The sequence below is a fragment of the Echiichthys vipera genome (genome assembly GCF_963691815.1).
Source record: "Echiichthys vipera genome assembly, chromosome: 7".
NCBI classification, from domain to species: Eukaryota; Metazoa; Chordata; class Actinopteri; order Perciformes; family Trachinidae; genus Echiichthys; species Echiichthys vipera.
The window spans coordinates 1,687,292-1,700,778 of NC_139832.1; the positions used below are offsets into that span (position 1 = coordinate 1,687,292).

The 13,487-nt window shown below is 49.5% G+C and overlaps 1 protein-coding gene across 1 annotated transcript in view; it reads left to right on the forward strand.

The window, feature by feature from the left end:
* The window catches only part of LOC310949033 (voltage-dependent calcium channel subunit alpha-2/delta-4-like), a gene marked incomplete at its 5' end in the record, with an annotated part of 105,349 nt that overhangs the window by 34,470 nt on the left and 57,392 nt on the right, over positions 1-13,487 (forward strand). Inside the window, 5 exons of the mRNA XM_083916364.1 lie at positions 4,771-4,887; positions 6,200-6,259; positions 8,846-9,008; positions 9,776-9,907; positions 12,921-12,981. Coding sequence (XP_083772490.1) covers positions 4,771-4,887; positions 6,200-6,259; positions 8,846-9,008; positions 9,776-9,907; positions 12,921-12,981 — 533 coding nt within the window. The remainder of the gene's footprint in view (positions 1-4,770; positions 4,888-6,199; positions 6,260-8,845; positions 9,009-9,775; positions 9,908-12,920; positions 12,982-13,487) is intronic.

The following is a 13,487-nucleotide window of genomic DNA, read 5'->3' on the forward strand; positions in this document are numbered from 1 at the left end:
GAAATAGAGACGACTCTGGCCCTTCTTGTAGACAGCCTCAGTGTTCTTGGAAAAGTCCAGTTTGTTGTCCAGGTGTACTCCAAGATATTTGTAATCCTGGACAACATCCACAGTCAGTCCGTTGATGGAGATGGGTGTGGGGGCAGATTTACTCCTGCGGAAATCCACCACTAGCTCCTTAGTCTTGGTGGCGTTTAGAATCAGGTGATTAGCTGCACACCAGTCGACAAAGGAGTCCACAACGCCCCTGTACTCCTCCTCCTTCCCCTCACTGACACAGCCAACAATTGCAGAATCGTCGGCAAACTTCTGCAGGTGGCAGGACTCAGAGAGGAACTGAAAGTCTGAGGTGTACAGGGTGAACAGAAATGGGGAAAGAACAGTACCCTGTGGAGCTCCAGTGCTGCAGACCACGGTGTCAGACACTCCGTCCTGAAGTCTGACATACTGTGGTCGACCCGTCAAGTAATCCGTAATCCAGGAAACCAGGGGAGGGTCCACCTGCATCGCCGTCAGCTTCCGTCCCAGCAGAGCAGGCCGGATGGTGTTGAACGCACTTGAGAAGTCCATGAACAAGATTCTCACTGTGGTCCCCGCTCTGTCCAGGTGGGCGCAGGCACAGTTGAGCAGGAAGATGATAGCATCCTCCACTCCTAGTCTCGGCTGGTAGGCAAACTGTAGAGGGTCCAGTGATGAGCTGACCAGGGGCCGAAGAAGTGAAAGAACCAGCCTCTCCAGGGACTTCATCAGGTGCGATGTCAGCGCCACCGGTCTGTAGTCTTCTGAGGTGCTGGGACGCACCTTCTTTGGTAATGGTACCAGGCAGGATGTCTTCCACAGCACAGGGACCTTCTCGAGACTCAGGCTGAGGTTGTAGATGTACTGCAGGACTCCACACAGCTGGATCGCACAAGTTTTGAGGACCCTCGGGCTGACACCGTCGGGACCCGCTGCCTTGCCTGGGCGGAGTCTGCACAGCTCCTTCCTCACCTGCTCTGCAGTGAAGGTCTGTCTGCTGTGTGTGTTGGTGGGGGTGGAGAGAGGTGATGGCGGGGGGGAGGGGACAGGTAGGGCAAAATCAGGAAGGAATTGAGGGGGAGGTGTCAGCAGGGTTGGAGGTTTGGAGGTGGGTGGTTGTAGAGGAGCCGTGGGGGGGTGGTCCAGAGCCCTTTGGTCAAATCTGTTGAAGAACAGATTGAGCTCATTGGCACGTTCAGTACCACCTCCTACCGTCTGGCTACCAGATGGTTTGTAGCCAGTGATGCTCCTCATGCCGCTCCACACGTCCTTTAAGTTGTTCTGCTGGAGTTTGTGCTCCAGCTTCCTCCTGTAGGTGTCTTTGCCCTGTTGGATCCTCTCCTTCAGCTCCCTCTGGACCTGCCTCATCTGATCTCTGTCCCCCTCTCTGAAGGCCCTCTTCTTCGCATTCAGCAGGACCTTGATGTCTCTGGTGACCCACGGCTTGTTATTTGGGAAACAGAGTACAGTCTCTGTAGGAACAACGCTGTCCACACAGAAATTGATGTACCCTGTTATGCAGTCCGTGAGATCATCAAGGTCCTCCCCATGTGAATTACAGAGCAAATCCCAGTCTGTGAGTTCAAAGCAACCCTGTAAAGCTTCGTCAGTCTCCTGTGACCATCTCCTCACAGTCCTGGTGGTCACAGGAAGCCGCTGGACTTGGGGCTTATACAGGGGCTGCAGATGGATGAGATTGTGATCTGATCTTCCAAGAGGAGGAAGGGCAGTGGAGCTGTAAGCCTCCTTAACATTAGCATACAGCAGGTCCAGTGTCTTGTTTTCCCTGGTGGGACAGTCCACAAACTGCTTGAAAGTGGGCAGTGTTGCAGCCAGAGTGATGTGGTTGAAGTCCCCAGATATTGCAATGAATGCGTCTGGGTGCCGTGTCTGAAGTCCCGCGACGACGGTGTGGATGACGTCACTCGCGCGCGCCGCGTTTGCAGTCGGAGGAACGTAAACAACCAGAACGATCACGTGTGAAAACTCCCTCGGCAGATAGTATGGCCGCAGACTCACGGCAAGCAGCTCAATGTCCGGGCTACACACACGCTCCTTTACAGTAACGTGTCCAGGATGACACCACTTGTTGTTAATAAGAATAGCAAGTCCCCCACCTTTCCTCTTGCCACTCTCACGGTGACTCCTGTCCGCCCGAACAGTCTGAAAGCCGTCCACAGTTACGTTCGAGTCTGGGATGTCCTCGTGGAGCCACGTCTCCGTGAAACACAGCACACTGCTCACACGATACATCCACTGAGTCTTCACCAGGCCCGCCAGCTCGTCCATCTTGTTAGCCAGCGACCTTACGTTCCCCATGGTGATGGAAGGGAGAGATGGTTTATATCTCCTCTTCTTTTCCCGTTGTTTACGTCCAGCCTTACATCCCCTGTACTTTCTCCTCAGTTCTTTGGGGATTTCAGGCCTCTCCCGCATTAGCGCCGTTGGTGCTAGCGACAACAGCTGTTCACGGGTGTAAACAATGGAGCCGCCGCATTGTTGTGTCCAGACGGAGACGCGGTCGGCAAAAATAGTCCCAAGAATGAGACAAACGGACAAAAAACACGTAAGAAAGTTCACGAACATAGTTGGCTAAGGTTAGCACTACAACTTACAGGAAAAAGTACTAATAAAAACACAGTAAAATAAGATAAAATAGCAAAAAAGTGCGGAAAGGAGAGGGAGCAACTGTTGCTGGCTGCCGCTTTACACAGCGCCGGAAGCTAGGCTAACCACGCCCTGACTCCACATGACATGAGACTGATTTCCACTTTAACATCCAACTCTTAGAAATAACAAGGGTTAATAAGTGATGCGTTGTGGGCATGAAAATTCATTCGTTATGTGTGAAATATTGTTCTTTAAAATATTGAATGTTGAGTAAAACCGCTTTCAACCTCTTCAGTGCACCACTAAATAGGTTGCCGCTTGGTTGGCGTAAGGAAGCAGTTGCCGCCCAGAGTTCAAGGTGCTGAGCTTCTGTCGGTAACTCTCCGACAGCAATTTACTTCTGTAAGGAAAGACTCTTAAAGGTATGCGGTTGTCATGGCAGTTGCCCTTTGTTCTCTGTGTAGGGACTCTTCTCATGCTACTGCCGAGGTTTAGTGTTCTCATGAGCAGAGTTAGTGGTTAAAAAAAGCTGTTGTAATGAGTATTAGCTGCATTTAGCTGTTAGTGATATCTCCGTGTCATCGGAGGTCGCGGGTACAAGCGTCTGAAATGTGTTTCCTCAGGAGGGGGTCTGGAGTCTCCCTTAGAGAGAGGGGGAGAAGTTCAGCATCCGTGAGGAACTCGGAGTAGAGCCGCTGCTCCTTTGCGTTGAAAGGAGCCAGTTGAGGTGGTTCAGGATCATCTGGTAAGGATGAACCCTGGGCGCCTCCCTAGGGAGGTGTTCCAGGCACGTCCAGCTGGGAGGAGGCCTCGGGGAAGACCCAGGACCAGGTGGAGAGATTAGATCTCCACACTGGCCTGGGAACGCCTCAGGATCCCCCAGTTAGAGCTGGTTAATGTGGCCCGGGAAAGGGAAGTTTGGGGTCCCCTGCTGGAGCTGCTGCCACTGCGACCTGACCCCGGATAAGCGGATGAAGATGAGATGAGATGATATCTCCGTTAATAACACACACGGAAAAAATTGTCTCCATGACTTTTTTGTTGATCGAATTTGCTGAAAAAGACCCTGGGATGATTTTATGCCAGAATTTAACTTTAATGCCATTCCATAGAAAACTTTTTCTTGGAACATAGAGAGCCCAGGGAGGTGAGTACTGTATAAAATGTATATTTTTTGGGTGAACTACGGTTAGGGTTAGGGGTTAGGGTTAGGGTAAGGAAGGAAGGGGTTACAGTTAGGGGTAAGGGTAAGGGGGTTAGGGGTTAGGGTTAGGGTATGGCTTAGGGTTAGAGGTTAGGGGTTAGGGTCAGGGGGGTTTAGGGTTAGGGGTTAGTGGTTAGGGTTAGGGGTTAGAGGTTAGGGGTTAGGGTCAGGGGGGTTTAGGGTTAGTGGTTAGGGGTTAGGGTCAGGGGGGTTTAGGGTCAGGGGTTACGGTTAGGGGTAGAGGTTAGGGTATGGGTTAGGGGTTAGGGTTAGGGTTTAGGGGTTAGAGGTTAGGGGTTGGGTTAGGGGTTACGGTTAGGGTATGGGTTAGAGTTTAGGGTTTAGGGGTTAGGGTTTCTTTGGAACCAAGTCCCAGGTGTTTCTGTGTGGATGGATACAGATTAGAGACGGTAACACTAAATGTTTGGCTCTGTATTTGTGTCAGTAAAGAGGTTGCTTGGACTAATTGGAATTAGCAAATGACCTAATTGAGTGATTCAAAGTGTAAATAACCAAACTGGGCTGTCTCTGCCTGCTCTCAGCTGGCAGATCCACTCTTGAGCTTCTTGACCCAGAGAAAGTGACCTGATTACGTCAGAGAGTCTTGCTGTAAAAAAAACTCCACTCACATCACAGCTGATTAAACCCAAGAGGGAATCTCTCAATCCTAATGATCTGCCAACATCATTATCATCAGTTTCAATTACTGTGTGGCAACATCCTGAACTCTAGTTCACCGCCTGGAGAATAACTCAATTTATGCTGCAAACAAGAGATATTACGTCATAACTCCAGACTCGTTACTCAGTGTAATGAAGTTAACACTCATTTAGAAGGTCTTTTGAACCACACAAATGGTTAACCAGGGAGACAAATGACACCTAGTTGACTGAGGAAGAAGTAGTTTTGATTCTGAAAATGTGTTTGTTTCCTCTCAGAAACTGAAGGATGTCGAGTCCATCGTTAAGATCGTGGAGTTGGACGGAAACGACCTGGTGAAGGATTATTCTGATGAAATCGAGCGGATGTTGGGAAGCAAGATGAAGTCAGTGAAGGTGAGGACAAAGACGCTTCTTCAAACAGAGACAGTCCTCCCCCCTGAAAAAAGCCCCCATATAGGTCGTCTGTGCAACAACCCACCACCCAAGGTTAGTGTGGCAGCGACTTCTAGTGGCTGTAATGATTATGACGGGAGCAAAGGAGGACATGAGGTGGTGTATGAAGAGCGACAAAGTCCGTTTAGGGACGAGGTCGAGCTGGACAGGTCAAACAAACACAGGACTGTCCCCTCGGGAGGCCGCTGTTCATGTACCTAACGTAGTGGCGTCAGGTTCTACGTCACAGACTTGCGTACATGAGTTGGAAATTGACAGCCGCAGGTCCTTTACATATGTTGGTTACTCTGGGATTTAGATTTCTGTCACAGTTAAAGGTTGAATATGAAAAATGAGCAGAACAGCGCCAACTAGTGTCTCAAAATCGTCGTCTCAACAACAAGAAACAACTCCAGCAGTCGGGTTGCCAGGTTAGTCAGACGACCGGAGTCTGTTTGAACCTGTTTGAACCCGTCCCCTCCAGAAAATCACAGCATCAAAACAAGGACTAGAGGAGTTTGACTGACAGTTAGCGTTAGCTGTTAGCATTAGCCGTTCCAGCTAAGTGCAGATGAAAGTGATGTTAGCATCAAGGAGCAGCGTAGCCATGTGGGCGTGCGTTTGAATGGCGTTCCTCTCCTTTCTCTCAGTCCATGGAGTGAATGCTCGGCCTATAGTGACTCTGGTTGTTGCCCGTCACCGCTCACTCAGCTGCTGGGACAAAGAACGCCCCCTTCACTGAGGCTCCCAAGCAGCTGCAGGATTGGCTAACTCCATTTCACCCAGTGCCAGCCTACAGTAGCTGCACCCAACAACAGACAACCCTGGCAACCAGCAGCCCGAAAGAGAAGCAGAACAATATTTACAATCTACGACGTGAACTGATCACTGTAAAAACAGTGATTGTACTTTTTATTATAAAGACGATCTTTGTTGCTTGTGAGCTACTGTTAGCGAGCGAGCTAACACATACTTTAAATAGCATCTGTTTGTTTATAACAGTGATGCAATGCTCTAAGGAGTTCAGTGGACTAAGCCTCTCCAGTTAGCTTGGTCATTCCTGCCAAGACAAATGAAACCGTCTGAGAGGGTTTAAGAGTTTAAGTGCTTTGGCTGCTCACAGCTCTCTTGTCTTATGTAACGTGTGATGATGACTTAACATGCTAACAGTCCAAAAAGACTGCATTAAAGGATGTTACGTTCACATGGTTCATGTTTTTATCCTCTGTTGCACTCAAACGTCTCATAAAAACTTCCCTGTCTCTGGTCTCAGAGGTTGGCGGAGTCTGCAGAAGACGCTGACCTGTACCACGACTACAACGCCTCACTAACGGTTGGTTCATGTTTTATCTTATTGTTCTTTTTGTATTTCTTTGACTCCGCACTGAAACTCCCAAACGTGACATAATCCCTCAACCGTGTGACTGGTCTCAGCTGTGCATTAAGCTGGATGCTAATGTTAGCATGCTAACTCTGCGGGGAACAGAGCAGATTTGAGCTTTAAAGCTTCAGCTGACACCTGGAATTAGATTAGATCAAACGTCCCTGATCCTGTGAGGGAACTGGGTCGACTCCGCAGCCAAGACAACGTACGGCCGCACATGTAGGTCAGGGTAAAAGAATTCACTCGTAGCAGCAGTGAAGTAAACAGGAGTAAGTACTAGATGCTCGTTCATTTTTAGATCAGTTGTGCATTTGTATGATTTGAATGAGTCCTGACCCCAAGTGAAGGAGTTCAAGTACCTCTGGATCTTGTTCACGAGTGAGGGGACGATGGAGCGTGAGTTTGGCCGGAGAATCGGAGCAGCGGGGGCGGAGCTGCAGTCGCTCTACCGCACCGTTGTGATGAACAGAGAGCTGAGGAAGGCAAAGCTCTGGATCTACCCTCAGTCCTGGTTCCTACCCTCACCTGTGGTCATGAAAGCTGGGTCAGGACCCAAAGAACCAGGTCCAGGTCAGGACCCAAAGAACCAGGTCCAGGTCAGGACCCAAAGAACCAGGTCCAGGTCAGGACCCAAAGAACCAGGTCCAGGTCCAAGCGTGTGAAATGCGTTTCCTCAGGAGGGGGTCTGGAGTCTCCCTTAGAGAGAGGGGGAGAAGTTCAGCATCCGTGAGGAACTCGGAGTAGAGCCGCTGCTCCTTTGTGTTGAAAGGAGCCAGTTGAGGTGGTTCAGGATCATCTGGTAAGGATGAACCCTGGGCGCCTCCCTAGGGAGGTGTTCCAGGCACGTCCAGCTGGGAGGAGGCCTCGGGGAAGACCCAGGACCAGGTGGAGAGATTAGATCTCCACACTGGCCTGGGAACGCCTCAGGATCCCCCAGTTAGAGCTGGTTAATGTGGCCCGGGAAAGGGAAGTTTGGGGTCCCCTGCTAAAGCTGCTTCCCCCGAGACCTGATCCAGGATCAGAGGCTGAAGATGAGATGAGATGAGATGAGATGTGCATTTGCAGGAAGAGACACAATTTGAATAAGTTAAAGCTGAATGTTAAAAATGAAGATGTGTTGTGTTTGGGGTTGAGCTGCCTGATATACAAAAGGTGTAGTGTTCGATCGTTCGATTTCCTTCAGCATATACTAAATGTATCCATGCGACCTGTGGGTGAGGAGGTTAAAGTGAGTGGATGAGGTCAAAGGTACGAGTGCTACAGAGAAGACCGCACGACTGCTGAGGAGGTGGAGGAGCCTCTTCTCACGGGGCCTATGTCAAAAAGCACCCCCCCCCCCCCCCCAATTGTTAAGCGACCTTGGGTACCATGAAAGGCGCTTTATAAGTCCAAGTTATTATTATTATTATTATTTTTATCATCGTGTTTGTGGATTTATTTATCTCACAGAGAACACATCTCTTTCTGTGACGGACAGTCTTTAGCTCAAACTTCCTGTTTACCTCCAAATCTGAATGATGGTGTAATGTTCAGAGTTCATTTCATGTTTTAAACTAAAGTCTAACTTCTTCTCTTTGGAACCAAATCTGGTTTGAACGTCCTGATTTATCTTTGTGTGAACCAGAGCGCTCAAAAGGACGCTAACACGCTAACATGCTAACACGCTGAATTAGCCGTGTGCTTACCCTTTAGATCTCCTCTCTCCGTAAACACTGGAGCTGCTGGTCGTCCACATTAACATCAATGTTGTCTAAACTTTAGCCCTTCACAATAAAAGCCCATCAATGTTGTCCAAACTTCAGTCCTTCACAATAAAAGCCCATCAATGTTGTCCAGACATCCAGGACCAAACTTCAATCCTTCACAATAAAAGCCCATCAATGTTGTCCAAACATCCAGGACCAGACTTCAGTCCTTCACAATAAAAGTCCATCAATGTTGTCCAAACATCCAGGACCAAACTTCAGTCCTTCACAATAAAAGCCCGTCAATGTCGTCCAAACATCCAGGACCAAACTTCAGTCCTTCACAATAAAAGCCCATCAATGTTGTCCAAACATCCAGGACCAAACTTCAGTCCTTCACAATAAAAGCCCATCAATGTCGTCCAAACATCCAGGACCAAACTTCAGTCCTTCACAATAAAAGCCCATCAATGTTGTCCAAACATCCAGGACCAAACTTCAGTCCTTCAAAATAAAAGCCCATGCTTTAACAGCTCCAAAATAAAGCGTAAAGTCTTCTTCATTTCCATGTTGAATGTAAACCATAAACCAAACGTTCATGTGCAAATATAAAATTTACCTTTGGAGATTCTTACAAGTGTGTAAATTAATTCTACTTCCACGTCGGTGGAAGTACAACATGGTGAATTGTCAAATACTAAATGACCCATTGGAGCTTATTAACAGCCATTTACCACCTGTGAAATAACAAAATGTAACGTTTATTCTGCATCATGAAAATGCATTAAAAGGAATTAAATGATTCTTCTGAAAGCCTCCTCTTCATGCTCTCCTTCCTGTGTCCCGTCAGTTCGATTACTACAACTCCATGATGATCAACACAGTGGACGAGGACGGGAACAGCGTGGAGCTGGGCGGAGAGTTTCCCCTGGAGGAGAACGAACACTTCAACAACATGCCCGTGAACACGCTGTTGAGCGACATCCAGATCCCCACCAACGTCTACAACAAAGGTCGGGAGTCGTCCGTTCACAACTCAACTTTAAGTTTCATGTTTACCGTATTTTTCGGATTAAAAGTCGCTCTGGAGTAAAAGTCTCACCGGCTGAAAATGCAGAATAATAAATAATAAAGAAGGAAAAACACAGATATAAGTCGCATTAGAGTATAAATCTAACACAAAGAAACAACATTTCATCTTGAAAGGCAATTTAAACTAAAACTAGAACAGAGAATAACAGGCTGGTGGGTTAACGTCACATACTTAGCTCAAGCATGAGCAGCTAATGTTGTGGTTTTATGTTATTGCGTGACTGTTGTAGTGTGCGTTGTGGGTCTCTATGATAAACATCACACACGGGGGCGAGGCTGTAACATGTGCTCTTTAAGTAGCTGCACAACTTCATAACACACACACACACACATACAGGAACAATCAATCACCGCACACACCGAGCGACACAGCCATGAACAGTCGAGAACCGAGCGCTCGATCAGAAACACAGGTAGCATCTTTATTTTCACAACGCACTTCTGCCATGACCTGCCCCCGCCGGATTTTGATTGGTTGACATGTGTGTGTGTGTGTGTGACGATTGCTGATATACGGTAATGTGTCGCTCCAGAGTAGAAGTCGCACCCCCGCGGCCACACTATGAAAAAAACTGCGACTTATAATCCGAATAATATGGTATTTTATGGATAACTCCTCGTTTTCGGGGGGGTCCGACATCTGAAGGTACTTCCTGTGTGAGGTTTAGCTTTGCTCCTCTGTGCGCAGATCCAGGCATCGTCAACGCCATCTACAACTCTGAGGCGCTAAACGACGTCTTCATCAGTAACTTCCAGAAGGATCCGACGCTCACCTGGCAGTTCTTCGGCAGCTCCACCGGCTTCTTCAGGATCTACCCCGGTCAGTTTAAGGCTCATCCCGTTTTCACAGCATACAGAACTCATCCGTCACCTCCTGTCTGCTCCTGTGGGGAAGAATAGCGAACCCAAAGGCAGAACTTTATACTTGTTTGTGTCATGAACGGTTCAGAGATAACACACAAACACGGGTGGGACCAACGCAGACACGGACACGGAGTACAAGTACAAACAAACGTTTAATAACAACGAGGCGGTCGAGGGAGAACAGGAACGGGGGGATGACGGACGAATCAGGGAGACGGGCGAGGAAACAGGAACACGGGAGACTACGGAGAAAACAAACACGATTAGATAAACTCAGCGACGGTCCGGGGGGGAATAGTTACCAACGAAGGGATACAAAGGTCCGGCGCTGCATCCCTGTCAGCTCAGGGTACAAGTAGTGATCCAGGTGATCAGCGTAACAGGCTGCAGCTGGGGGGAAACGTCTACCGGACCTAAACGAGAGACACAAGAGGGAGACACACACATGCAGTGAACCGCAAACAGAGGGAGACACACACATGCAGGGAACCACAGACAGGGGGAGACATACACATGCAGGGAACCACAGACAGGGGGAGACACACACATGCAGGGAACCACAGACGGGGAGACACACATGTGCAGGAAACCACAGACAGAGGGAGACACACATGCAGGGAACCACAGACAGGGGGAGACACACACATGCAGGGAACCACAGATAGGGGGAGACACACACATGCAGGGAACCACAGACAGAGGGAGACACATGCAGGGCACCACAGACAGAGGGAGACACACACATGCAGGGAACCACAGACAGAGGGAGACACACATGCAGGGAACCACAGACAGAGGGAGACACACACATGCAGGGAACCACAGACAGAGGGAGACACACACATGCAGGGAACCACAGACAGAGGGAGACACACACATGCAGGGAACCACAGACAGAGGGAGACACACACATGCAGGGAACCACAGACAGAGGGAGACACACACATGCAGGGAACCACAGACAGGGGGAGACACACACATGCAGGGAACCACAGACAGAGGGAGACACACACATGCAGGGAACCACAGACAGAGGGAGACACACACACACGCAGGGAACCACAGACAGAGGGAGACACACACATGCAGGGAACCACAGACAGAGGGAGACACACACACACGCAGGGAACCACAGACAGAGGGAGACACACACATGCAGGGAACCACAGACAGGGGGAGACACACACATGCAGGGAACCACAGACAGAGGGAGACACACATGCAGGGAACCACAGACAGAGGGAGACACACACATGCAGGGAACCACAGACAGAGGGAGACACACACATGCAGGGAACCACAGACAGAGGGAGACACACACATGCAGGGAACCACAGACAGAGGGAGACACATGCAGGGAACCACAGACAGAGGGAGACACACACATGCAGGGAACCACAGACAGAGGGAGACACACACATGCAGGGAACCACAGACAGAGGGAGACACACACATGCAGGGAACCACAGACAGGGGGAGACACACACATGCAGGGAACCACAGACAGAGGGAGACACACATGCAGGGAACCACAGACAGAGGGAGACACACACATGCAGGGAACCACAGACAGAGGGAGACACACACATGCAGGGAACCACAGACAGAGGGAGACACACACATGCAGGGAACCACAGACAGAGGGAGAAGCACATGCAGGGAACCACAGACAGAGGGAGACACACACATGCAGGGAACCGCAGACAGAGGGAGACACACACATGCAGGGAACCACAGACAGAGGGAGACACACACATGCAGGGAACCACAGACAGAGGGAGACACACACATGCAGGGAACCACAGACAGAGGGAGACACACACATGCAGGGAACCACAGACAGAGGGAGACAAACACATGCAGGGAACCACAGACAGGGGGAGACACACACATGCAGGGAACCACAGACAGGGGGAGACACACACATGCAGGGAACCACAGACAGAGGGAGACACACACATGCAGGGAACCACAGACAGAGGGACACACACATGCAGGGAACCACAGACAGAGGGACACACACATGCAGGGAACCACAGATAGAGGGAGACACACACATGCAGGGAACCACAGACAGAGGGACACACACATGCAGGGAACCACAGACAGAGGGAGACACACACACGCAGGGAACCACAGACAGAGGGAGACACACACATGCAGGGAACCACAGACAGAGGGACACACACATGCAGGGAACCACAGACAGAGGGACACACACATGCAGGGAACCACAGACAGAGGGAGACACACACATGCCGGGAACCACAGACAGAGGGAGACACACACATGCAGGGCACCACAGACAGAGGGAGACACACACATGCAGGGAACCACAGACAGAGGGAGACACACATGCAGGGAACCACAGACAGGGGGAGACACACACATGCAGGGAACCACAGACAGAGGGAGACACACATGCAGGGAACCACAGACAGAGGAGACACACACATGCAGGGAACCACAGACAGAGGGAGACACACACATGCAGGGAACCACAGACAGAGGGAGACACACACATGCAGGGAACCACAGACAGAGGGAGACACACATGCAGGGAACCACAGACAGAGGGAGACACACACAAAAGGGAACCACAGACAGAGGGAGACAAACTCACACAAAAGGGAGATGAGGGTACTGACAGAACCCAGTCTTGACAGTGTGTTTGGTTACATGGTCACACGTCCTGTCCTCACAGCAGCAGGTTGATTCTCCCGACGGCGGGAGGCAACCCAGCTGGGAGATGTGTTTGAGCGGCGAGTTCGCAAAGCAAAATAAACTCAAACTGTCAAGGAAGAACTTATTCTTACACATATTCTCCTTATTCATCAGAAAGATACAACAGGACACGTTCTGAATTCAAGTTTCTCTCTTTAACGAAACGTTTATGAACTTGTTAACTCATCAAAACAAACTTTTATCAAACAGGAACAGTGAACTGACTGCTTGTGTCTGCGTTAAAGGTATTAAATGGACTCCAGACTCCAACGGTGTGGCTGCCTTCGACTGCAGGAACAGGAACTGGTGAGTTCACACCAGCAGGCGCTCGTTCATTCCCCATTAAATCACACTGACTCTCCAGGTGACTCAACAGCTGTTGGACGGATCTTCATTCACGATCCTCAGGGGACGAATCCTGATGGCTTTGGTGATCCTCTGACTTTTCCCTCTAGAGCTGCCGGGTAGTTCACGTTAATGCTTTGGGTTCGTCATTCGTGCTCCCTTCAGGGTGAACTGTAATAACTGTGGTGATCCACCAGGTCCACATTTAAATGTTTAAAGACCTGCAGAACTAAAGAAAAGAATCATCCTACAGATAATCACAAACTTTATCATCACACTCAGGGAAATTTAAGTTAAACTCTGACAAACACAGACTGAAAGACACTGAAACTGATATTTTATCATCCACAAATTACAAATTACTGTATTTTCTGCACTATAGACGCACCTAAAAACCTTCAAATGTCTCCAAAGCCGACAGTGCGCCTTATAACCCAGTGCTCCTTATATATGGACCAATATTGAGC